The sequence below is a fragment of the Nerophis lumbriciformis genome, linkage group LG08, assembly GCF_033978685.3.
Source record: "Nerophis lumbriciformis linkage group LG08, RoL_Nlum_v2.1, whole genome shotgun sequence".
NCBI lineage: Eukaryota > Metazoa > Chordata > Actinopteri > Syngnathiformes > Syngnathidae > Nerophis > Nerophis lumbriciformis.
In genome coordinates this window covers 10,207,519-10,232,500 of record NC_084555.2, presented here as the reverse complement: position 1 = coordinate 10,232,500, position 24,982 = coordinate 10,207,519, and the positions used below count along the sequence as shown (strand labels likewise).

Below are 24,982 nucleotides of genomic sequence, written 5' to 3'. Positions count from 1 at the left end.
CGCAAGGCTATACAATCAATGATTACAATAGTAGCTAAACTTGTTGTTACACAAGACTATACAATCAATGATTACAATAGTAGCGAAACTGGTTGTTACACAAGTAAAATAAAATAAAATAAAATAAAATAAAATAAAATAAAATATAATCAATGATCAGGTTAATAGCTATTCTTGTTATACTAGGCTATGCAATCAATAATGTTAAGTAAACATTTTATTATTTTTATTGTTTATCTCTGGGAAAAAGAAGGCAATATAAAAGGACAAGATGTGTAATTTAGTGAAATCATTGCAATAAAGTATATAAAAAAAGAAAAGTAAACGTTTTAACCTTGGCTATAAAATCAGTGATAACGCAAGGTCATACAATCAATAATAACGTTAGTAGTTATTCTTGTTGTTACGCTAGGCTATAAATCCATGATAACGTTAAGCTAAACATTGCTCTATTCTACTAACAGATTATTTGAAAAGTCAACTTTCTCTAGGCAACAAACAGCCGCTTAAATGGCTGTGTCGTGTAAATACATAGACATTTTGCTTTAAGCTTGTCTGTGGTGTAATGTGGGACTGTTATGAAAAAAACTGACTCTGCAGAACAAATACAATTTAAAAAACGTCTGCAGAACCAATCTATGTCACCTCTATGTCTTCATTGCAATTTTAAAGAAAAGCCAACCCCAACTATTAAATCACTTCTTCCATTAAAACGCTATTCAGGTGACATGTTTCAGAAAATTGATGGTTATGCTGGGTTGATTGGTGAAGATTTACACAGATGCGACCTTGAACCTATTTCTGTGGTTCGAGTCTTATTCCAGACGTACAGTAGACTCTGTCTCTGGTTTTAGACTCAACATTCTCGGATATTTTGGTATCTTTTTCATTAGCTGTAATGGTGTGATGAGGTTTCCTGATGACAAAGTGGCTCCCATTTGTGCAACAGTCTTGGGCTGGATTACATGTGTTGTTTTAGCGATGCTATACAGCGGGGATATTTGGCTGGTACGAGTTCATTTCAAAACCGTCAAACGTTTTTACACCCGGTAAAACACTGCTGCCATGTAGAGGATCTTTGACTACATGTTATTGTAAATTCTCAAAAACAGCAGAGCATTCCTGTCACATACAAAGGATCTTTGACTTTCTTTCTTTGCATGATGCATATTTGTTAAATAAACAAAAACTACACAAATTAATTGTTACTGACATGAAAATCAAATGCTGGAATTGAGAACAGGAAGTGAAAAATGTTAGTAATGGCTATGAAATGGAAAAGGGGTAGGATTAAATAAATACCAAGTAGTTACAAAGTTCTCCTGTCTCTAGGGACGTATTTCCTGAGTTTATAGATCATTAAAAAATGACAGAAGATTTTGTGATGACAAAGAATATTTATGTAATCGTTACAGTCCATATTTGTATAGATCCACCCATTTGTTTACATTCAGGAGCACTAACTTTCTGTTAGCGGTTAGCTACTGTATCCTCCTACAGTGTGTAGTGAAGCATGTTTAGCTATTACACGTTCTGCAGGGATGATTATTATGGGGCAGTATGGCGTAGTGGGTAGAGCGGCCATGCCAGAAACCTGAGGGTTGCAGGTTCGCTCCCCGCCTTTTGACATCCAAATCGCTGCCGTTGTGTCCTTGGGCTGGACACTTCACCCTTGCCCCTGGTGCCGCTCACACTGGTGAATGAATGATGAATGAATGGTGGTGGTCGGAGGGGCCGTAGGCGCAAACTGCGCTTCCGTCAGTCTACCCCAGGGTAGCTGTGGCTACAAATGTAGCTTACCACCACGAGGTGTGAATGAAGTTCCCACTTCTCTGTGAGCGCTTTGAGTATCTAACAATAGAAAAGCGCGATATAAAATCTAATCCATTATTATTATTATTATTATGATAATTGTGAGAAACAGTTCATTTGTCGCCATGGAGGCGAGGATTAGTGATATAAAAGTAGCTAACACACTGCGGAAAGAGACGTTAGCCGCTAGCTAACTATGTTTTTAAGCACCGCTTGACAGTGGCGCTTCATTTATAGATGAACCTTTATTGTTAGTTTTAAAGCCAAAATATGTCCATTCTCCCTTTTCCGTCTTCATATTGTGTCTGCTTGTAAGTGCTCTGTGTGTATGTTAAATAACATGCACTAGGCTCATATTACAAGCAATGCAATCATGTCCATTAAAAAAAAAAAAAGTACCAGTATTTTTCAAAGGCAAAATAGTACCTTTTTTAAATCATCAGCACCACGGTATACCATACAACCCTACAACTAATAACTAACTTCAGACTCAAAGCTCACTTTTTTTTTTAAACTCAAAATTCTTTAACCTCATGGTTTCACATTTGAAATAAAATAAATTCAGTGTGGGATAGTGGCGGGTGGGGCCTTTTGGTCCGAAAAGTTGCCATTGTAAGTTAATAATACCATCCCCAAGGGGTATAATAGTGTTGTTGGAGATACAAAAAGTAAGTAACAAAACATGAAAAGCAAAACAAATATGTTGAGGAATACAATACATTTTTTTCCTGTCTCATTATTTTGTTAATTTTGTCTTTATATGTGAGTGCTCTAAAATGAGGGAAGAGCATGAGCGATACATTGAAAGTTCGATACAACACGGTCGTTGGGGTCCATAACAATTACCGGTAATGCTGAATTGTGATCCCACGTCACAAAATGGGGCGGGCACTATCCAACAGTATGTTTGGACATCATGGGGTCGATATTAAAGTTATTTTACTTGATTAATAAACATTTTTTAATTCCCTACTTTCATAAAGATTTACTGTGTAAGTTTGTAAATACGCAATCATTTGGTGAAAAACAACGCGATTGACTCTGGTGGTAAAAAACGTGCAAAGATTCAGGGTACATGGCACGTTCGCGTTGTATAGAACGTTGCATTATATTGGACCGCTTAATATCAAACTGAGTGTATGTGCTTTCATGTCAAAATCGCCATACGTTTCAAGTAACACAAGAAAAAGATGCTATATTTAGTGCTCTGAATACTTGCTGAACATAGCAACAAAGTCGCTAAATTAGCAACACTAATCTCTACTTCAATATCTACTACAGTACATTCATAAGCAGTACCCTTTAGCATGTGTTGATGAGCAAGCTATGTGTCAGGAGCATTCATCCTTTAGGTGTCCATAGATGTCATCAGAACCATTCCAAATGAATCCATCTTAACTGTGTTAATCATGTGGAATAAACGTTACCATGTTGAATAAATGACACCTAAACAAATCATCAAAAGAAAAGTTTAAAGTAGAAAGTCTGATCAATAAATGGACTGTTGCAGTTAGGCTGGCGGCAGTCCACTTTAGGGAAATTCTTCTCCCTAATGCTTATTGATCTTTTTGGGCTTACACTGGTCTACAACATGCTGAGTACTGCAATACTCTCGTCACTTAAAGAATGAAAGCACCAAGACTTTTCCTTTAAGTCTAGAACAAGAGGATTGCGCTGATTCAGAGCAAGCAATCAAGTTTAGGACACACACTTACATTCATGCAAGATGGTAAGAAAGCAACCCTCTTTGTCACCCTTTGACACTGCAATCACACGTTAATTCCCCGCCATCCCCCACTGTCCTGACTGCAGCTGTATTTATCCAAACCTCTTGGGAATGGACACGGTACAGACCACTGAAATGTGGCCGGGAATCCAAGCCAAACATTGTTGGCTGTGCAGAGAAGACCAACGATGATGACCACCATTTGAACCGTGTTTTTCTTGCAAGTCTGGCAATTTGTGTCAGGAACTATCCAAATGAAGTGGCCACTTTGTTACTCAGGAAAAATAAAAATCAGGAGGTCCCATCATGCTCGCGAATCAAGTAAATGGATTTAGGAAATTCCCCAAATGCACAACTGACTAAACACAGAATGAAAGGAGGCCGGCAAGAACATCAGGTCATTGCTGCAGGACCACATCTGAAGCCACAGGACGGGAGGCAGAGGAGGACGGGGGGTCTTTTTGAAAGCCTATCTAATGGCTCCAAGGTAACTATGGACCAGTCAAGGATGACTGATGTTGAGACGGGGTCAGAGAGAGGAAAGTTAAACTGAAAGAGAAAAGGATGGCCTCCCGTTCCAACAATGTGTCTGTCAGCGTACAACTAATGAAAGAGTTTGCGGTCAAGGCGGCGTTTGTGAAGCTGATGTGGACCCACAGACAGAATTCCACGAAAGGATGAGTCCATTTCCACTGTGTTCATTCCAAGGTTTGAATAGCCAATATCCAGTTCATAGTCTAAAGCTCGGACACAGGCAAATACAGTGCCTGTTAGCCCGGGTGAAGAGTCACTTAAGCTAGAACTAACCAGCGCCAGGCTGGAAAATTCCTGCACACATAGTATTTCTTGAACAATAATGCATAAATCACAGAGTTTTTTTCTCTCATTACTGTGCCAGAGGTAGACAAGCATTCTACTGAGGTGGCCAATTACGAAGCGTTAAATCTATCACAGCACTAAGCAAATAATCTCAAGATCCCCACCATATCAATTCATAGATGTAATCGAAAATATTTGAGACGCACTTCGGAAGATAGCTGTAATGTTATTAATATCAGTACTACCGATACCTTTAACATGAATGCTGCAAAACAGCCCACTATCTAAAATATAGGATTTGTAAATCTTAGATCATTGTCTCTCAAAGCATTATTAGTTAATGAAGTCATTAGAGACAACAATCTTAACGCCATTGGTCTCAGGGAGACTTGGCCAAAGCCAGTTAATTGTTTTCCGCATAACGAGGCCTATACAAGTTCACATGTTGCTCGTCCCCTTAAAAGGAGTGGAGGGGTCGCACTAATCTCCGATGAAAACCTGAACCTTAGTCCTAACCTAAGTAATACACATTAATCATTTGGGGTGCTTACAATGAGTTATTTTACATCGCTACCGCTCCATTTCGCTGTTATCTATTGCCAGTCTGGGCCCTATTCAAATTTATCTGCAAATTCTCAGAGTTTGCTGCTGAGCTAGTGACGCATGCAGATAATATAAATATAATGGCCGATTTTAGTATCCATATGAATGCCCCGTCAGACCCTCTGTGCGTGGCGCTCTAGACTATAATTGATAGCTGTGGCCTTACACAAATAATACACGAAGCCATGCATCCCAACGGAAATACGATAGATCTAGTCCTTGTCTGTCCAGGGTGTCACCACCTCTAAAGTTTTGGTACGCCCATACACTAAGGTAATGTCTGATCATTACCTTATAAAATTTCTAAGTTCTGACCCATTGTCAACAAGCTACTAATAACTATTGCTTTAGAGGCCGTAACATTAATGCTGCCACAACTAGGATTCTCGCTGGCCTACTACTCTCGGTAATGGCACCATTCCCAATTTATGTGGACTCTATCGATAACCTCAGTAACAACTTTAACGATGCCCTGCGCAATGCCATTGATAGTATGGCACCGCTAAAGCTAAAAAAGACCCCTAAAAGGCATACCCCGTGGTTCATGGAAGAAACCATAGCTCTTAAACTATTATGTAAAAAGCTGGAACTTAAATGGTGTGCGACTAAACTTGAGGTTTTCCTACAAGCATGGAGTGATAGTTTAATAACTTATAAACATGCTGACCTTAGCTAAAACTAATTATTCCGATCTCATTCGCCTCAATATAAACGATCCTAAATATTTGTACAATCACAGCACAATCACTCACCCAATAACTGGCTTCTCCCAGTAGCTCCACCCACTGGGCTGATGACTTTCGGCAATTCTTTACTAAGAAAATCGAGATCATTTGAAAGGAGATTAAAGATAACACGTCCTAGCTACAACTGGGTTCTATACACACAGATATGAATGTATGTACTACGGCATTTTGAAGAAGTAACGTTATAGGAATTCTTGAGACTCGCAGATGGGAACGTATTGGTTTGTAATATTAGCACCATTATTGCTAAATATGATGAACTTATCATTTTCCTCTGGTACTGTCCCCCTAGCATTCAAAACAGCGGTCATTTGTCCTCTGCTCAAAAAACCTAACCTCGATTCTGACCTCCTGCTGAACTACTGACCAGTGTTGCACCTTCCCTTTTTCTCTAAAATCCTCGAAAAAATATTGCACAATAGCTGAATGAACACTTGACGTCTAACAATCTCTGTGAACCCTTTCAGTTTTTACTGAGACAGCCATCGTAAAAGTGACTAATGATCTATTGCTAAATATGGCTGCTGATGCGTAATTTATGTTGCTGCTACCTGATCTCAACGCTGCTTTCAATACCGTCGATCATAACAATACAATAGAACGTATCAAACCACGTATCATTATGTCATACTTAGCCTTTTCTTGGTTTTACTCCTATTTTACTGAAAGGATGCAGTGCGTCTCCCATAACGTGACCTCGAAGCATGTTAAGGTAACGTGCAGAGTTCCAAAGGGTTCGTTTCTTGTCATTGCATTCTGTATTAACTATATGGCGTTAGCCGCCACTGACAAAGCCTAAAAATGAATGAAATGTACGGTCTGTAAATGTACTAAAACACATACTGCATTATCATAACCAGTGTTGGGAATAACGGCGTTAAGAGCATAACAGCGTTACTAACAGCGTTATTTTTTATACTAATCAATTAATATTGCCATCGTTGCAACGCTGTTGCCGTTACTGAGAATGTGAAGTGGCGCGTTACTACAGTTTGGTTGAATGAAGCGCAAAGTGTCTGGTTTCGGCACACATTCTCTGCATGCAGAGAACAAAGGTGGGGATGATAAAATTATTGGCAGGAGCGGAGAATCCCCCAGCCCTCAGTAAACACGTGTCTACGAAAGCGTTGACATACATGAAATCCAATCATATTTAATTTAATGTTGTCAATGGGTGGTACAAATTCGGAATGTATCTAATCACAGTTCTTTAATAGCGTCAAATATGAGAGAGGGTGGGGACTGGGGGTTAGCAACAATGTGGAGCCAATCAGATACGTTATCTTCATTGTTTAGGAAGTTGAAATTCTCACCAGCAGCGCCAAAACAAAAATGTGTGGATTTGTTCCACGCCGTAATATGTTACCATTTAGTGGTCAATTGTACGGAATATGTACTTCACTGTGTAACCTTCTAATAAAAGTCTCAATCAATCCATCAATCAAAAACAATAAAGAGGACACCTTTTATTTTTGTCGCCATCAACCGGCGAGTCCTCGTGACATCTACAGACTGTAAGTGGGCTATGTGTCTTTGTCTCTTAAACAAATTATGATGAAGGCATGCATCGTAACTCCGTTTCACAACACACATATACAGCTGTATATCTGCTTAGCAAGAGGTGTAGCATAACATACTTTTTACGCTTCTCTGTGTAAATAAGTGGACAATACATAAACTTTGAGACATGATGCAGCTGACCTAATGATAAACTAGTTTGAGAATAATATTTTTGTATTATTCACAAGACTACTACTTTTCAGTTTTGTAAATATTGACTATTGTGAGTGAAGTCTTACTTAAGATTGAATTAAATTTAAGAATTAGGCCTTCTTGTTGAGAACAATTTTGTGATGGTTGATAAAATGTAGATGAAGGATACTTTGGGGCGACGTGGCTCGGTTGGTAGAGCGGCGTTTCAGCAATTTAAGGGTTCCAGGTTTGATCCCCGCTTCCGCCATCCTAGTCACAGCCGCAGCGAAAAGTGCTATATAAATATAATTCACTATATATCACGATATATCACTTTATTTTACTTGGCCAAATAGTTCAATATTTAATGTTACTTAACATAATTTTTTTTACACATTTTTATTGCTAAGGACATCATAAGGCACACTGCAATCTATTGAGTTCAGATAAATGCCAAATATTCCTAAAATACTGTATAACTGTATGGGGCGGCATGGCGTAGTGGGTAGAGCGCCCGTGTCAGAAAACTGAGAGTTGCATGTTCGCTCCCCGCCTCTTACCATCCATATCGCTGCCGTTGTGTCCTTGGGCAGGACACTTCACCGTTGCCCCCGGTGCCGCTCACACTGGTGAATGAATAATGAATGATAGGTGGTGGTCGGAGGGGCCGTAGGCGCAAACTGGCAGCCACGCTTCCGTCAGTCTATACCAGGGCAGCTGTGGCTACGAAAGTAGCTTACCACCACCAGGTGTGAATTAATGATGGAATCTCACTTCTCTGTGAAGCGTTTTGAGTGCTATATAAATCTAATCCATTATTATTATTATTATACAGTGTATTTACTCTTCAATCAGTTAATATAAACATCTTTGACGTTAAAGATGTAATCAAACGTATAAAATAACAAAATTAAAAATAACGTCTCGGTTACTTTGCTGAGTAACTAGTTACTTTTACAATGAGGTAACTGAGTTACTAGCTCAATTATTTTTTGGGGGATGTAATTTTTTACTTAGTATTATTACTTTTTTAAGGTGAGATGACCAACACCGGCCATAACATGGACATAAAATGTACATAAATGACTAACCAAAAGTGTATCTGCATGATAACCCTTATAAGGTCTCTGTCACCTTGAACTGTGAATTGACCTGTAACCCATTTGGGGTCTTGACTCTAGGTTTGGGAAACCCTGATTTAAAAGAACTGACGACTTAGCTGGACAGATTGTGGAGACTAACAAACAGGTAAATATTTGACTTTTAACCCCTGTGCAACCATTACTAGAATATTATGACTTTAAAAACACTTTCCCTTCCAAATAATAATACTGACAAAACTACAAACTAAAAAGAATAAACCAATTATTAGTTGCTGTATTTATACCGTATATGACCAGTGATTGACTGACAACCAATCCAGGGCTTACTAACCAAAGTCAGAGGGGATATACTTTAGCTTTCCTGTGCCTAAACTGGCTGGGCAAATGAAAATGGGTAGGTATACTCTTCAAAACACCTCTAGATAACTACAAGCGATGCAAACCTGCAACCCCCTAGTTGATGGCACGGCCGCTCTACCAACCAAGCCACGCCGATTTTCTTCACTGTGAGGTTTTTGTTTTAGCTTGTTTTACACTTGTTAATTGCTTGTTCATTCACAACATTTGTGACATGTTCTGTTTGTGTTAAGAGAGACCCGCAGACCTGTCATGCAATACTACAATACTCGAGGAATAGTGGAAACCAGGACATAATGTGCAACAGTATTTCTAAGATATTAGCTTGACTCTAGTAAAAACCTATGTAACAGAAGTTGTCTGGCCTACCGGTGATCGTTGCGAGAAGGAGCGACTCCAGGACTGTGAAGTGACAGGTGCATGAGGTATTTTCCTTCCCAGGGGTTCCTTAGTGCTTTCGCCACGATGGAGCACAGGTTCTTCTGCGTCTTTGTCGATTTTGCGCTTGTACATCTGCACCATCAAAAAAACGTTATACAACATGAACTTCAGCTATCATTTATGGTTGGTCTTACCTCTGCAGGTGATGGCTTAACTCCCTTTGTTGCTGAATTATTCCCACCAGTTCTTGGTCCAAGGCTCACTGTGTCTTCAGAATCGATCGTCGTTGCCCGATAGGCCTTCCATGTTGTTGTGGTTTCTGTCTCATCCTCTGAACCGCCTCCTTCCATGGTTACCCGTCGACCTCCTCTACCCTTCTCATCCACATATGGATTGACTTGGTTCTTCCAGGTTTTTCTCACGGTTACATTCTTCATGTCTTCATGTAAACGCTCTTCTTGGGGCTGCCTTTTTCTTTGTCTTTGGTTTTTCGAGCTGGTAAATGTATCAATGCCAGATTTGGTGTCGTTGAGGATGAGAGAGTTGCTCTGGTAAAATTGGCTTGTGGTCATCTCCACCGTAGAGGTGTTGTGGTACTTAGACTTGGAGGAATCATTGAGGTTATCTGCACCAAATACCTGGTCCTGGTTTGGCCGCATTGTGATCTCGCTCTTGCGGATGGAGATTTCATAAGGGATTGAAATGCTGCTGGGGCCTGTTCATTGAAAGAAAAGAAAAGGAAATACAAACAGAATCAATTTAATTATTAAAATAGCTGATAATAGAAACATATTTGATTTAAACTGCCAGCCATACCTAAAATGAAGGTAAAACCCACCTATGACAATGTTAGTTGTGGATGTGTGGCGTTCCTTGGCAGACACTGGCTCACTGGATACACTACTGCTGCGGCTGTTGGTTCTAGAGGAGTTAGGGTCGTTGGGATAGATCGTTTTAATACTAGTAGTCAGTATGGGTTTGGTGGATATTTTGGGCTTCCCGTTGGCCGCCAAAGGCTCCGATGTCATCACTTCTTTTCGGTCACTCTCAACGATGGCAGATTTAAAAACCCCTTTGGATATCAGCGCCTCACGTGGACTGCAAGTTCGCTGGATCTCGATCCCGAGAGAAGTGCCAATGCCTCCCTCAGCTACATTTGTTTTAATGTGTAACTCTTCATCGAATGAGCTCCGTGAAGAGGAACCCTCTGAATGAGAGTCCTTGACATGTGGATATCTAGAGTATTGCGAGGTTGCAGTCCTACTGCTAGAGGTTGTAGTAGTCGTTTCATTTACAGTCTCTGGTTCTGAGGGTCTTGATCCAGTGGATTCTGTTTCTGAAGCAGAGGAATGACTTTCCGAGCCTTGGTCATTTGGCAACAGTTGATGGACGTTGGACCTGTAAGCTCTGTAGGTTTCGTTGGCCTTGGACAGCTTGGAGGTGACGGGCACAGGATCTTGAACTTTTTCTGTTAATTCCTGGTCTGAGATAGGCTCGGTGTCCTTCTCTAATGCACAACTCTCGGATACTACATCAGAATTATTTGATTCACTTTCACTACATACATACAGTTTTGAAAATGTATTGCTCTCCCCTTCACTCTGCCTGTGAGCTGTCTTCAGGAGCTTCTTGTCATTAGCTGCTGGGGGGTATCGATGAAGGACAGACACTTTTTTAATATCACTACTAGGTGTATTTCTTCTGTATCCTTTTTCCTCATTTCCCCGGGTTGACTCTTTAATTCCATTATCAGATGAAAACCGAGTATTTGGAATTTTGGGTGCTTTTGTATTTTCCTGGACAGGAGTCGAGCTGGGTTCTGTGACAGTTGAGGCGCTGCGATATTTTTGTATCTCTTGCTTTAAACCTCCCATCGCAATCTCTTCATTCCCAGCTTTGCCATTCTCCAGGTACTTGGGATGGTTACCAGGACTGATGTTAGCACTTCCGTTGCCTTGTTTATCCACATTACTAGTCCCATTGCCTCCGATCCCACATTTACTGCACAGCCGTGTGTTGAGCTGTTCAACCTGCTTGCTCAATTGAAGAGCCCGCTTGCGTTCCATTTGGAACTTTTCCTGAAGCTCACCATTTTTAGACTCTGAGTTTTTCAGGTCTTCCTCCACAATCTCTAGCTGCTTAAGGCGATTCTTGAGCCTTTCTACTTCCTGCGTAAGCTCCTTTACTTTGTTGTCTTCCTCTTGTGACCCCGCGAGGCCACTGTTCTTCTGATTCTCAGACTTATTCAGCAGGCCCATGTTGTAGTCAAGACTTTTCTTGTGTCCAGAGAAGATGCCTGTGGAGGACAGTCCATCTTCAATCCTAGACTTCATTAAATCTGCACAACCAGGATCTACAGCCATATCAAAGCAATTATTTTGCTGCTCTAGTTTTTCCATGAGCTTAAGAGTGACTTTCTCATCTTGTCTTTGCTTCTCTAGTATCCTCTCATGCTCGTTCTCGATGGTCTGGTAGAATCCCTTAAGTTTGTCAAGTTCCGCAGTCAAAGCTTGCTCTGCTTTGTCCAACTTTATCTCAGATGCCTCCATTTCCTTCAAACGAGCTTTTAGGGCTTCCAGCTCAGTTGAGAGCTTTTTGGTTACGTTCTTCTCTTCATTGAGGCTGAGACAGAGCTGGGTACAGTCCGATTTGCTTTTCCCAAATGCTTCTTCCAGTATCTCCAGTTCTGCCATCCTCCCCTGTAGGTGTTCAAGCTCCGCTTTGAGCTCTTTTGTTAAACTTTCTTCCTCTTCCAGTTTCTCTCTCACTGTACGGCAGAGATCCTCCGCTTTGCGTACCTCCTCATCTTTGCCTTGGATTTTCAGGAGGCGTTTCCTTAATGCCTCCACGTCACCAAGTAAGGATGAGTTGCTGCCTTCTGCCTGGATGATCTTATCCTGTTGGGAAGAGAGTTCTCGCATTGATTAGACCAAGGAGTTTTAAAATCTGTTACCGATACAGAAAATGGCGGCCTAAAAAAACATTTTAATTTTGTGTCGATTTACTCACACACCATAGGAAATAACTGAAGTTAATTTAGGCGGTTCGAAAATAATAATATTTAAAAACTGCAGGCTTAGAGTACTTCTGTTCTGTAGACCCAGTGTTAAACACCACTTGGTACCAACCTGTATGTCAAGCAACTCATCTTCAGACTTCTGCAGCTTGTTGGTAGCTTCTTCCAGTTCGTCCAGCCGTCTGACGACACTTTGAAGCTTGTGGCGTAAGTGGCGATGTGTCATGTCAGACATGGCTACCAAGTCTTGTGTGCAATATTTATAACTAAAGCTCTTTTCTTCAGGCTATTTGGCTTTTTGGAGAGGTCCACATTTGTGTGGTGGTGTAGAAGTCAAGCTGAATTCAATGTGATGGCCTAAGTGAAAGGTAAAGGTAATTGGAGTGGCTCTTATCAGTCTCCTTTTTACAAGTGGTGCTTTCAAGTTTTGTCAGCTTGGCATTTCGTGGACCAATCTGTCATCTGTGGGAGAGAGAGAGGAAACAACACGAGTCATCTCTTACTTGTACATGACAGTAATTTTTACTCAAATATAGTAGACATTCTAGTAAAACACAATAGACCTAATATTACACACCAGGCACTAACTTAATAACTACCCTTATTATCAAGTAAAAAGTGCAGTAAGTGGATGAGCTATGTTATTCTGCTGCAATGACTTCCTTGTTGTCATTGAATCACTATGTCCACAATTCACCTTGCCTGTCCTTTCAAAGGAAGTGTGGCGCAGGTGGGGGCTGTTTACATGCGGGGATGTGAATGTGGGTTTAGACATGCCTGCACGCACGCACGGATGCACGCACGCACCCACCCACACACACACTTTAGCTCAACATTGATTTCTGCTGGTTTCCTGCTGACCACAGCATATCTCAATAACCCTGGCGTTTATCACATCATTTGCACACCCATCGCCATGGCAACCTCAATACCCATTGATTACCGCATTACAGCACAAGCGGGCATAGTGTAAAGAGAGAGAGAGAGAGAGAGAGAGAGAGAGAGAGAGAGAGAAAGAGAGAGAGAGAGAGAGAGAGAGAGAGAGAAATGCTAACAGACAATAACAATAGAAGCTAACGAGAGCCTCCTGTTTAATAAGTCTGTCAATGAAGAGGATACTGAGGACAAAGTGCAGCAAAGTGGAGATTGTGGACTGTAATATTAAGGTGTGCAGCGCTAAGAAACTGCAACAGGGTAAACCAACCATTTTCAAATAGTGCGGTGGGCCCCCCCCGGTGCAATGGGAGGAGCATGTCATCTCAAGGAACATGCTTTTTTGTAGGTGTATGTCATACTTGCCAACCTTGAGACCTTCGAATTCGGGAGATGGGGGGTGTTGGGGGCGTGGTTGGGGTGGGGGTGCGGGGGGGATGGGGGGGTGCAGGCAGCATACCCCTTCCCCTTCGAGCTTTTCTAGATAAAATGAAATTGTTCACTTTTTTCCGATCATTTTGGAACTTGCAAGTGTATTTCTTCTTCTTACTCGTCGTCGCCATGTCTCTTCTTCGTTCTTCTGCTTCGTCTCCTTCTTGTGTGTGCAGTTGTGCACTGAGCTCCAAAAGCCGTAGATGTTATTGTAGCATCCCGGAAGAGTTAGTGTTGCAAAGGATTCTGGGTATTTGTTCCGTTGTGTTAATGTTGTGTTACGGTGCGGATGTTCTCCCGAAATGTGTTTGTCATTCTTGTTTGGTGTGGGTTCACAGTGTGGCGCATATTAGTAACAGTGTTAAAGTTGTTTATACGGCCACCGTCAGTGTGACATGTATGGCTGTTGACCAAGTATGCCTTGCGTTATCATTAAACTAGGCCTGCAACAACTAATCAATTGAATCGATTAAAATCTATTATAAAAATAGTTGCCGATTAATTTAGTCATCGATTCGTTGGATCTATGCTATGTGCATGCGCAGAGGCAATTTTTTTTATTTAAATTTTTTATTGTATTTTTTTTTATAAACCTTTATTTATAAACTGCAACATGTACAAACAGCTGAGAAACAATAATCAAAATAAGTATGGTGCCAGTATGCTGGTTTTTTTTCAATAAAATACCGGAAAGGATAGAAATGTAGTTTGTCTCTTTTATCCGATTAATTGAAGTAATAATCAACAGATTAATCGATTATCAAATTAATCGTTAGTTACAGCCCTACATTAAACCAGTTAAAAGATCATACAACGTGTCAGCATTTCTTGACATCTTTGAGTAAAGACCATTGTTAAACCCGTCCAACGCTACATTATTATGTGACTGGGCCGGTACGCTGTTTGTATGGAGGAAAAGCGGACGCCTGGAAAGCATGCGGCTGTTAAGGGGTGAAGGTTTCAGGTGAGAGAGGACATTAAAGGCAGTGTCTTTAAGGCACGCCCCCAATATTGTTGTCCGGGTGGAAATCGGGAGAAATTCGGGAGAATGGTTGCCCTGGGAGATTTTCGGGAGGGGCACTGAAATTCGGGAGTCTCCCGGGAAAATCGGGAGGTTTGGCAAGTATGGCGTATGTAGTGCATGGCTTCACTGTGACTCCGGTGGACAAGGAAAGACCAGTGTGTTGTTTTCTTTAATGTTAACAAGTATACAATGTTGTGCAGAGTTGTACTTACAACAATTGTACTATTTATAATTGCGGTGGAGAATGTGGTGGTGCAAAAAATTTTCATCTTCCTCAGGGGGCGTAACAGAAAATAATTTAAAAGCGCTGGAATAAGCTAACAGAGAGTGTTTATTTCTGTCATTTTAAATTATGTTTGTAAAGTGAAAGCTGCTTAAAAAATGCTCATAATTAGTTGATTTTTCTATGACCTCCACAAGGCAGATACATTGATTATTAGCACAAAAAGGCCTGTCAGCAGAAACCCTTCATGAATTGATCTGATCTTCTGTCTCATACATGATTCATGTAGTGGGTTTCCCTGCTTCTATTACACTTCCTTTCACCCTTTTTTTAACTAAACCACTGCGCCCCCAATGACAGCTAGGAGAATCCGCCTGAGGGTGGGGAATAACATTTGCACAAATCATCACTTATTGACCCCCTCCAATGTCTCCAATTTGCCCTCACCTATGGTCAAAACACTACAAGTTAAGACTGTTAGTTTGATGTTTTAATGCAGAACATCAAAAGATGCCATTTGAGTTTACTTCTGAACAACTTTATACACTTTCCATTGTTTTATTTACTGTGTTTGGGAGGGTTATTAGACTCCTTGTCGAACACAAACAGAGCCTTTTGAAAGTCAAATCTGGCAGTGATTACACTCCTAAAAGAAGCACAATGCTAGCTGTGATGCATAGTCTTTTATTCTAATTATTCCACACTTTCATGGCCTCTGGTAGCGCACTAGAAGGAAATAACAGCGGAACACAGTCTTTAAAGGAAGGAGTAGGGTAAAAAGACAAACGAGGGGGAAAAGACAGATATCTGACGTTAATAAACCTACGTAACCCAGTCAATAAAGTCATCATGGTGTCCTGCGTCGGTTTGTCCAGCTGTGACTGAGTTGCATGCCAGCTTTTCCACAGTTGTCTGGGTGAAGAACCACACAACCACATAAATGTTCCTGGTATTGTTTTTCTGTTATCGTGACATTTGCACCACCTGCAGCCCATTATTTTCAATTGCAGCTTATTAAAGCATACGTAACTTCGATGTGAAAACGCTCACAGCGACAATTAAAAGAAACCTTGTCTCAGCTCCTTGAGATGTTAAAGGGGAACATTATCACCAGACCTATGTAAACGTCAATATATACCTTGATGTTGCAGAAAAAAGACCATATATTTTTTTAACTGATTTCCGAACTCTAAATGGGTGAATTTTGGCGAATTAAACGCCTTTCTAATATTCGCTCTCGGAGCGATGACGTCACAACGTGACGTCACATTAGGAAGCAATCCGCCATTTTCTCAAACACCGAGTCAAATCAGCTCTGTTATTTTCCGTTTTTTCGACTGTTTTCCGTACCTTGGAGACATCATGCCTCGTCGGTGTGTTGTCGGAGGGTGTAACAACACGAACAGAGACGGATTCAAGTTGCACCAGTGGCCCAAAGATGTGAAAGTGGCAAGAAATTGGACGTTTGTTCCGCACACTTTACCGACGAAAGCTATGCTACGACAGAGATGGCAAGAATGTGTGGATATCCTGCGACACTCAAAGCAGATGCATTTCCAACGATAAAGTCAAAGAAATCTGCCGCCAGACCCCCATTGAATCTGCCGGAGTGTGTGAGCAATTCAGGGACAAAGGCCCTCGGTAGCACGGCAAGCAATGGCGAGCAAGCTAAACCCCCCTGGATGTCTTGGCTCACACCGTCCCGAAGATGATCAAGAGAAGAATATCGACCCTAGCTTCCCTGGCCTGCTGACATGAGGGTATGTCTACAGAATATATTAATTGATGAAAATTGGGCTGTCTGCACTCTCTAAGTGCATGTTGTTGCCAAATGTATTTCATATGCTGTAAACCTAGTTCATAGTTGTTAGTTTCCTTTAATGCCAAACAAACACATACCAATCGTTGGTTAGAAGGCGATCGCCAAATTCGTCTTAGCTTTCTCCCGTGTCGCTGGCTGTCGTGTCGTTTTCGTTGGTTTCGCTTGCATACGGTTCAAACCGATATGGCTCAATAGCTTCAGTTTCTTCTTCAATTTCGTTTTCGCTACCTGCCTCCACACTACAACCATCCATTTCAATACATTCGTAATCTGTTGAATCGCTTAAGCCGCTGAAATCCGAGTCTGAATCCGAGCTAATGTCGCTATAGCTTGCTGTTCTTTCCGCCATGTTTGTTTGTGTTGGCTTCACTATGTGACGTCACAGGAAAATGGACGGGTGGTTAAAATCAGGCACTTTGAAGCTTTTTTCAGGGATATTGCGTGATGGGTAAAATTTTGAAAAAAACTTCGAAAAATATAATAAGCCACTGGGAACTGATTTTTAATGGTTTTAACCATTCTGAAATTGTGATAATGTTCCCCTTTGAAAACAAGCGCGCAGGGAAAATATTCGACAGCAGCAAAAAAAAAAAAGTATTTACACTGAAAAGTCTGCGGGCCTATACATTTGTAGTTGCTCTCCCCAGAAGTAAGTGGAATGTTGGACAGCCAGCCGCCAGAGAACGGAGGACAATGATTCCGATTTTAGTATGTTTGTTCGTATGAGTTTGCCTGCTATTTCATGGTGTTTTGCACCCAAGTCAAGTGGATGCTATCAGTACATGAAGACCAGATATTTACGTTTGCAAGAAGAGGAGGAATGATAATGAAAACCTATTGAAAAGAGGATCCTTTTTAGAGAGGTGCATCCACTCCACTTTCTCTCCAAAACACACGCAGGTTACAATCACACACAACATATCATTAAGGCCTTAGCCGCTCTCTTCCTTAGTGACTTTGGTACATTCTGTTCTCCCCACGAAAAGTGAAGAAAGAAAAAAAATGCCGCCTCTCTTGCACTTGACATTAAGATCTTATGGCTCCTTCGCCTCAAAAATGGCGGTTAATAAAGAGTCCCATCAAAATAACAGTGACCACATCTTCATGTATGGGATGACGGCCAGTGCGAAGGAGTGTGTGTGAGTGTGTGTGGATGGAGGGATGCTGGCGCAGCAGCGGAAGCCACAAGATGGTGGAGAGCTGGTGCTTGGCTTGCGCTTTCCCTTTTTCCCCCTTAAGAAAGAGAAAACCGGCATCCCATAATGTTTCAGCTTGTCCTTTCCTGTACTGTCATGTAAAAGTTCTTGCAAACCTCGGCTGGAAAAATTTGTGAAGAAATAAATGGGGGGGGGGGGGGGGGGGGGGGGAAGCCGCCGCGCATTCAAGTAAAACAGGATAGTGAAAGACACAAGTCCCATGTGGGTTTTTTCCCCCCTATGGTACTACCAGATAAAACTACTTTCAAAATGCCTACTGTTATTGGAAATGAAAAAAAAGCGCCTCTGCACTTGTGAATTATAGCTTACAGTCTAAAAATATACAGGAATAATATTCCTGTTAAGAACACAATACTGCGGTCATGCATGACATGGACTGGGTTTTGTTGTTCAACTCCTTTTTAACAATGTCATCTTTCTGTATACAAAGGCTGACATTGGGCTGGGTGATATATCGAGTTTGTAAGATATATCGATATATTTTTAAACAACATATGAATTAAGAAAATATCGTAATATCGATAATTTATTTCACGTTAAAATTACCAAACGCTGCTTATTTGTTGTGTTCCTTGTTCTCCCCTGCTCCTCATTACCTCTCATGGGCTACTAAAGCCCTCCCCTTCCACCTTCCAAGACGTGCTTGCACGTATAAGAACATCCATGATTTGTTGGTTGTTTACTATGATGAGTCACGATTGGTTGAGATTAGACCAACCAGAGGCAAGATAGGGCGGGTCATCGAACTAAGCGCACGTATATGAATTTTACGGATGAAACGATAAACGGTATAATTATAAATCGTGGTAAAACTTCCTAGGTTAGTGTGGGGGGAGGTGTGGCCAGCGCGCCTGCAGGAGCAAAGGTCACCGCCTCTGTCTATGGTGCTGAGGACGAGCACCATCGGATGGGGGCGGGGCATGTGCTGACGGCGAGACACAGCTGACAGGTGATTAGATTTCAAAGGTGGTACGTGTTAATCTAATCATCTGTTGTCTTTAACAGTAAGCGGCGAGAGCAGGGGAGAGAGAAGGACTGGGAGAGACTGAAAAGTCACAGATTTCTGAAAAGACATTTTGATTCATTGTTGAGCATTAAAACTTTGTTAAAAACTGCACGCCTGGCTTTGGTGACGTGTGTACAGTGGAACTGCTAGGAAGCAACTTCTACAGTTAGTATTACCGTTTTAAAGTAAAATGATCGCAAACCCATGCTCGATAACACTTTGATACTCTCATCGACCGGTGACACTGCTCATTTACAGGAGAAGCAAACCAACACTAACTAGCTTGAATGCTAACATGAAAACAAGAGCCATTAATGTCTTTCTTAAATAAAAACGACATTCCCCAATCTGAACTTTTATAAACACAGAACTGTCTGAGCAACTAAGATATTCAACTGTGCACATTAAGCCGACAGGCTGTACTCTCTTAGACAGAGAGATCTATCTATACCTGAAGGAATATGACAACAGGAAGTACAATTTGCGTGACGTCACATAAACCCGACGTGACGTACACAACACACGTTTTTTTCTTTATCATTAAAAAAAACCCACTTAAACTTTTACAAATTAAAACGGAAGACGACAAACACATTTAAACACTCAAGTAAAAATAGCATGGCTCTTAAGTAACTAGAACAATGTTATTATATAACATACTGTACTGAAATGTACATTGCGTGGCTATTTATTTATTGTACATTTTATTAAATAAAACTTGGTTTAAAGTGTGTATGAGTACTTTTTGCGCACATTCAACAATACCGTGATAATAATGACAACCGTGATCATTTTGGTGACAATAACCAGCACCCCGCCACCCCGAAAAGGACAAGCGGTAGAAAATGGATGGATGGAATAACCGCTATATGAAGTTTTCATATTGTTACACCCCTAACAAGTAAGTAATGTGCATTCAAGTAAAATACACTTGTGTCAAAATGTTACGTTATTTTTAAATTTGACTTATATAAGCAAGTAATTAAATGTGACTAATTGTGATTAATCAAAATTCAAAAGTGTGATAAATCTGATTAAAAGATTAATCACTAAGCATTTAAGCAATAGTTAAAATATTTTAGGATGAGAACAGCTTGACCCTGTATTGGATTATTTCCAGTACTATTTTGAATAAAGTGTGCTTAGTAGTGTCTAAATTGAAACATCTATTTCGTGTAGGGAGCCATATTTGGCATTTGTACAGCATAATCCACTTCCGCTTGCTAAGACTACACAACATATACGAATAATCAAAGCATGTTCATGGACAACTGAGCATATGTAATCATTTTTACAAGTGCTAACAGTTTTACTTTGTTTGACTTGTCCGCACTATAAACTTTTATGAGAATGCCAAATATTGGCAGGCTCGCTATAGTCTTGGCCCAGTAACCCTTAATTTTTTCCTTCTTAGGCCCCCCAGCCTCCCTACGACCCTTCCCTCCTTCCTCTGTCTTCTTGCTGGGCTTTAAACCAGTGGTTCTCAAACTTTTTTTGTCATCCCCCACTTTGGACAAGGGGGAGTTTCCAAGCCCCACCTGCCCCCATCACCCCAACAGAACGCTAATGCCAAGCTTAACATTTTCAAATTTATTGAACATCAAGTAACATCAAGTTGTATACATTCAAACTCAATAACATAACATCAAGTTCAATAATAAATAAAATAACTGTGCAGCTGTGGTATAACTTGCATCAAGTTCAATAATAAATAAAATAACTAAGCATGACTGACACCAGGTCTATTGCAGCGGGGAGAATGAGCTGCTCAGCAATTGTGTGAGGTGTCATGTACTGTTTTGTCATGTCCGAGCCACCGTAGCATGTGTTCAGTGTGTGACGTCACGGGAGGGAGTGAGAGTTTGGACTCTCGAAGTTGTTAATAAACGGGAGCGATCCGAGGCATTGAGTTGAAACGTGTTGCCTGATTATTATTAAATTAAGACACCTAAATAAGCACATAGGTGAAACCGAGGACATAACATGTGTTTTTTTGCATTGTGCAATTCTGTATGCAACTCTATATGAAGCCATTTGAGCGTACTGTTTACTGATGTAGCTTTTACTATGCGCTTCTCCTGTTGACGGTACTCTGTCAGTTTTCTTTGAAAGAAATCAAGTGGCTTATTGACGTGATTGTGGTGTGTGGTCTCGAGGTGTCTCTTTAATTTGTTGCGTCTCATGCTGTCTGCTGCTAGTGCTTTTAGACACAGAACACACAGGGGTCTCTCCTCTGCCTCCACCACCACTGCCGTGAATCCAAGAGCAAGATACCCTTCATCATATTTTCTTTTCGGTTGGCTTTATGGTTGATTAGGCCCGTCAGATTTTTGTTTTTCTGCAGGCGCTGGCTCTGGCTCTGGTTCGACGACCTTTGAGGTGCCAGTCACAAATGTATCCATTTTGTGTAATTGTGGTCCACACATTAGCCTGCTACCCATCCGCGCGAAAGTTTGATCCGCTTAGCCCCGCCCCCATTAGTTACTGTTGCTATGTCTGTCAAACTTTCGCTCCTACCGAAAAATTTAAAGCCTACAGGAAAAATAAGTAATTTACATTTATTTATATAGCGGATTCCACAGACAGAATCACAAAGTGATTTACAGTGTGTATAGAAAATGAAAGCATAGTAAAAAAAAAAATCTAAGAATATAATTTAAAAAAAAATAATTAAAGTGAAATGTCCTCCCGTTCCTCGTGCCCCACCTGTCATGTCTCTATTCCCCACCAGTGGGGCGCGCCCCACACTTTGAGAAACGCTGCTTTAAACCAACCCTGAACACATATGTTTGGAAGAACCATAACATGAGAGAACAGGGATTATAAGTCAAAGATACAGAATGTTTGCTAATAACTGACCTTCCAGCTTTTCAAACGTTACTTCTAATACAAAATCCTACTAAATGTGTGTGAGGCTTGGACCGGTTCAGGGGCTTGGACATTTGCATGCCACTAGTTGCTCCTCTCTGAGCTGCCACCTTAACGTGGTAGAGGAGTTTGCGTGTCCCAATGATCCTAGGAGCTATGTTGTCCGGGGGCTTTATGCCCCCTGGTAGGGTCTCCCAAGACAAACTGGTCCTAGGTGAGGGATCAGACAAAGAGCAGCTCGAAGACCTTTATGAAGAAAACAAACAAGGAACCCAGATTTCCCTTGCCCGGACGCGGGTCACCGGGGCCCCCCTCTGGAGCCAGGCCCGGAGGTGGGGCACGATGGCGGGCACAGCCCGAAGAGGCAACGTGGGTCCCCACTCCAATGGACTCACCACCCATAGCAGGGGTCATAGAGGTCGGGTGCGATGTGAGCTGGGCGGCAGCCGAGGGCAGGGCACTTGGCGGTCCGATCCTCGGCTACAGAAGCTAGCTCTTGGGACGTGGAACGTCACCTCGCTGGGGGGGAAGGAGCCTGAGCTAGTGCGCGAGGTGGAGAAGTTCCGGCTAGATATAGTCGGACTCACTTCGACGCACAGCAAGGGCTCTGGAACCAGTTCTCTCGAGAGGGGCTGGACTCTCTTCCACTCTGGCGTTGCCGGCAGTGAGAGGCGACGGGCTGGAGTGGCAATTCTTGTTTCCCCCCCCCCTCAGAGCCTGTACGTTGGAGTTCAACCCGGTGGACGAGAGGGTAGCTTCCCTCCGCCTTCGGGTGGGGGAACGGGTCATGACTGTGGTTTGCGCTTACGCGCCAAACCGCAGCTCAGAGTACCCACCCTTTTTGGATTCACTCGAGGGAGTACTTGAGAGTGCTCCCCCGGGTGATTCCCTCGTGCTACTGGGGGACTTCAATGCTCATGTTGGCAGCGACAGTGAAACCTGGAGAGGCGTGATTGGGAAGAATGGCTGCCCGGATCTGAACCCGAGCGGTGTTTTGTTATTGGACTTTTGTGCCCGTCACAGATTGTCCATAACGAACACCATGTTCAAACATAAGGGTGTCCATATGTGCACTTGGCACCAGGACACACTAGGCCGCAGTTCCATGATCGACTTTGTAGTTGTGTCATCGGATTTGCGGCCTCATGTTTTGGACACTCGGGTGAAGAGAGGGGCGGAGCTTTCTACCGATCACCACCTGGTGGTGAGTTGGCTGCGATGGTGGGGGAGGACGCCGGACAGACCTGGCAGGCCCAAACGCATAGTGAGGGTTTGCTGGGAACGTCTGGCAGAGTCTCCTGTCAGAGAGAGTTTCAATTCCCACCTCCGGAAGAACTTTGAACATGTCACGAGGGAGGTGCTGGACATTGAGTCCGAATGGACCATGTTCCGCGCCTCTATTGTCGAGGCGGCTGATTGGAGCTGTGGCCGCAAGGTAGTTGGTGCTTGTCGTGGCGGTAATCCTAGAACCCGTTGGTGGACACCGGCGGTGAGGGATGCCGTCAAGCTGAAGAAGGAGTCCTATCGGGTTCTTTTGGCTCATAGGACTCCTGAGGCAGCGGACAGGCACCGACAGGCCAAGCGGTGTGCGGCTTCAGCAGTCGCAGAGGCAAAAACTCGGACATGGGAGGAGTTCGGTGAGGCCATGGAAAACGACTTCCGGACGGCTTCGAAGCAATTCTGGTCCACCATCCGCCGCCTCAGGAAGGGGAAGCAGTGCACTATCAACACTGTGTATGGTGAGGATGGTGTTCTGCTGACCTCGACTGCGGATGTTGTGGATCGGTGGAGGGAATACTTCGAAGACCTCCTCAATCCCACCAACACGTCTTCCTATGAGGAAGCAGTGCCTGGGGAGTCTGTGGTGGGCTCTCCTATTTCTGGGGCTGAGGTTGCTGAGGTAGTTAAAAAGCTCCTCGGTGGCAAGGCCCCGGGGGTAGATGAGATCCGCCCGGAGTTCCTTAAGGCTCTGGATGCTGTGGGGCTGTCTTGGTTGACAAGACTCTGCAGCATCGCGTGGACATCGGGGGCGGTACCTCTGGATTGGCAGACCGGGGTGGTGGTTCCTCTCTTTAAGAAGGGGAACCGGAGGGTGTGTTCTAACTATCGTGGGATCACACTCCTCAGCCTTCCCGGTAAGGTCTATTCAGGTGTACTGGAGAGGAGGCTACGCCGGATAGTCGAACCTCGGATTCAGGAGGAACAGTGTGGTTTTCGTCCTGGTCGTGGAACTGTGGACCAGCTCTATACTATCGGCAGGGTCCTTGAGGGTGCATGGGAGTTTGCCCAACCAGTCTACATGTGTTTTGTGGACTTGGAGAAGGCATTCGACCATGTCCCTCGGGAAGTCCTGTGGGGAGTGCTCAGAGAGTACGGGGTATCGGACTGTTTGATTGTGGCAGTCCGCTCCCTGTATGATCAGTGCCAGAGCTTGGTCCGCATTGCCGGTAGTAAGTCGGACACGTTTCCAGTGAGGGTTGGACTCCGCCAAGGCTGCCCTTTGTCACCGATTCTGTTCATAACTTTTATGGACAGAATTTCTAGGCGCAGTCAAGGCGTTGAGGGGATCTGGTTTGGTGGCTGCAGGATTAGGTCTCTGCTTTTTGCAGATGATGTGGTCCTGATGGCTTCATCTGGCCAGGATCTTCAGCTCTCACTGGATCGGTTCGCAGCTGAGTGTGAAGCGACTGGGATGAGAATCAGCACCTCCAAGTCCGAGTCCATGGTTCTCGCCCGGAAAAGGGTGGAGTGCCATCTCCGGGTTGGGGAGGAGATCTTGCCCCAAGTGGAGGAGTTCAAGTACCTCGGAGTCTTGTTCACGAGTGGGGGAAGAGTGGATCGTGAGATCGACAGGCGGATCGGTGCGGCGTCTTCAGTAATGCGGACGCTGTATCGATCCGTTGTGGTGAAGAAGGAGCTGAGCCGGAAGGCAAAGCTCTCGATTTACCGGTCGATCTACGTTCCCATCCTCACCTATGGTCATGAGCTTTGGGTCATGACCGAAAGGACAAGATCTCGGGTACAAGCGGCCGAAATGAGTTTCCTCCGCCGAGTGGCGGGGCTCTCCCTTAGAGATAGGGTGAGAAGCTCTGTCATTCGGGGGGAGCTCAAAGTAAAGCCGCTGCTCCTCCACATCGAGAGGAGCCAGATGAGGTGGTTCGGGCATCTGGTCAGGATGCCACCCGAACGCCTCCCTAGGAAG

At 42.9% G+C, this 24,982-nt stretch overlaps 1 protein-coding gene across 3 annotated transcripts in view; it reads right to left on the bottom strand.

The window, feature by feature from the left end:
• The window catches only part of luzp1 (leucine zipper protein 1), a 108,968-nt gene that overhangs the window by 13,474 nt on the left and 70,512 nt on the right, over positions 1 to 24,982 (bottom strand). For all 3 annotated transcript variants that reach the window (XM_061968214.2, XM_061968213.2, XM_061968215.2), the window contains 4 exons: positions 12,368 to 12,717; positions 10,078 to 12,136; positions 9,434 to 9,954; positions 9,228 to 9,371 (listed from right to left, as the gene is read on the bottom strand). In XM_061968214.2, the coding sequence (XP_061824198.1) occupies positions 9,228 to 9,371; positions 9,434 to 9,954; positions 10,078 to 12,136; positions 12,368 to 12,490 (2,847 nt within the window). In that variant the 5' untranslated portion in view covers positions 12,491 to 12,717. The remainder of the gene's footprint in view (positions 1 to 9,227; positions 9,372 to 9,433; positions 9,955 to 10,077; positions 12,137 to 12,367; positions 12,718 to 24,982) is intronic.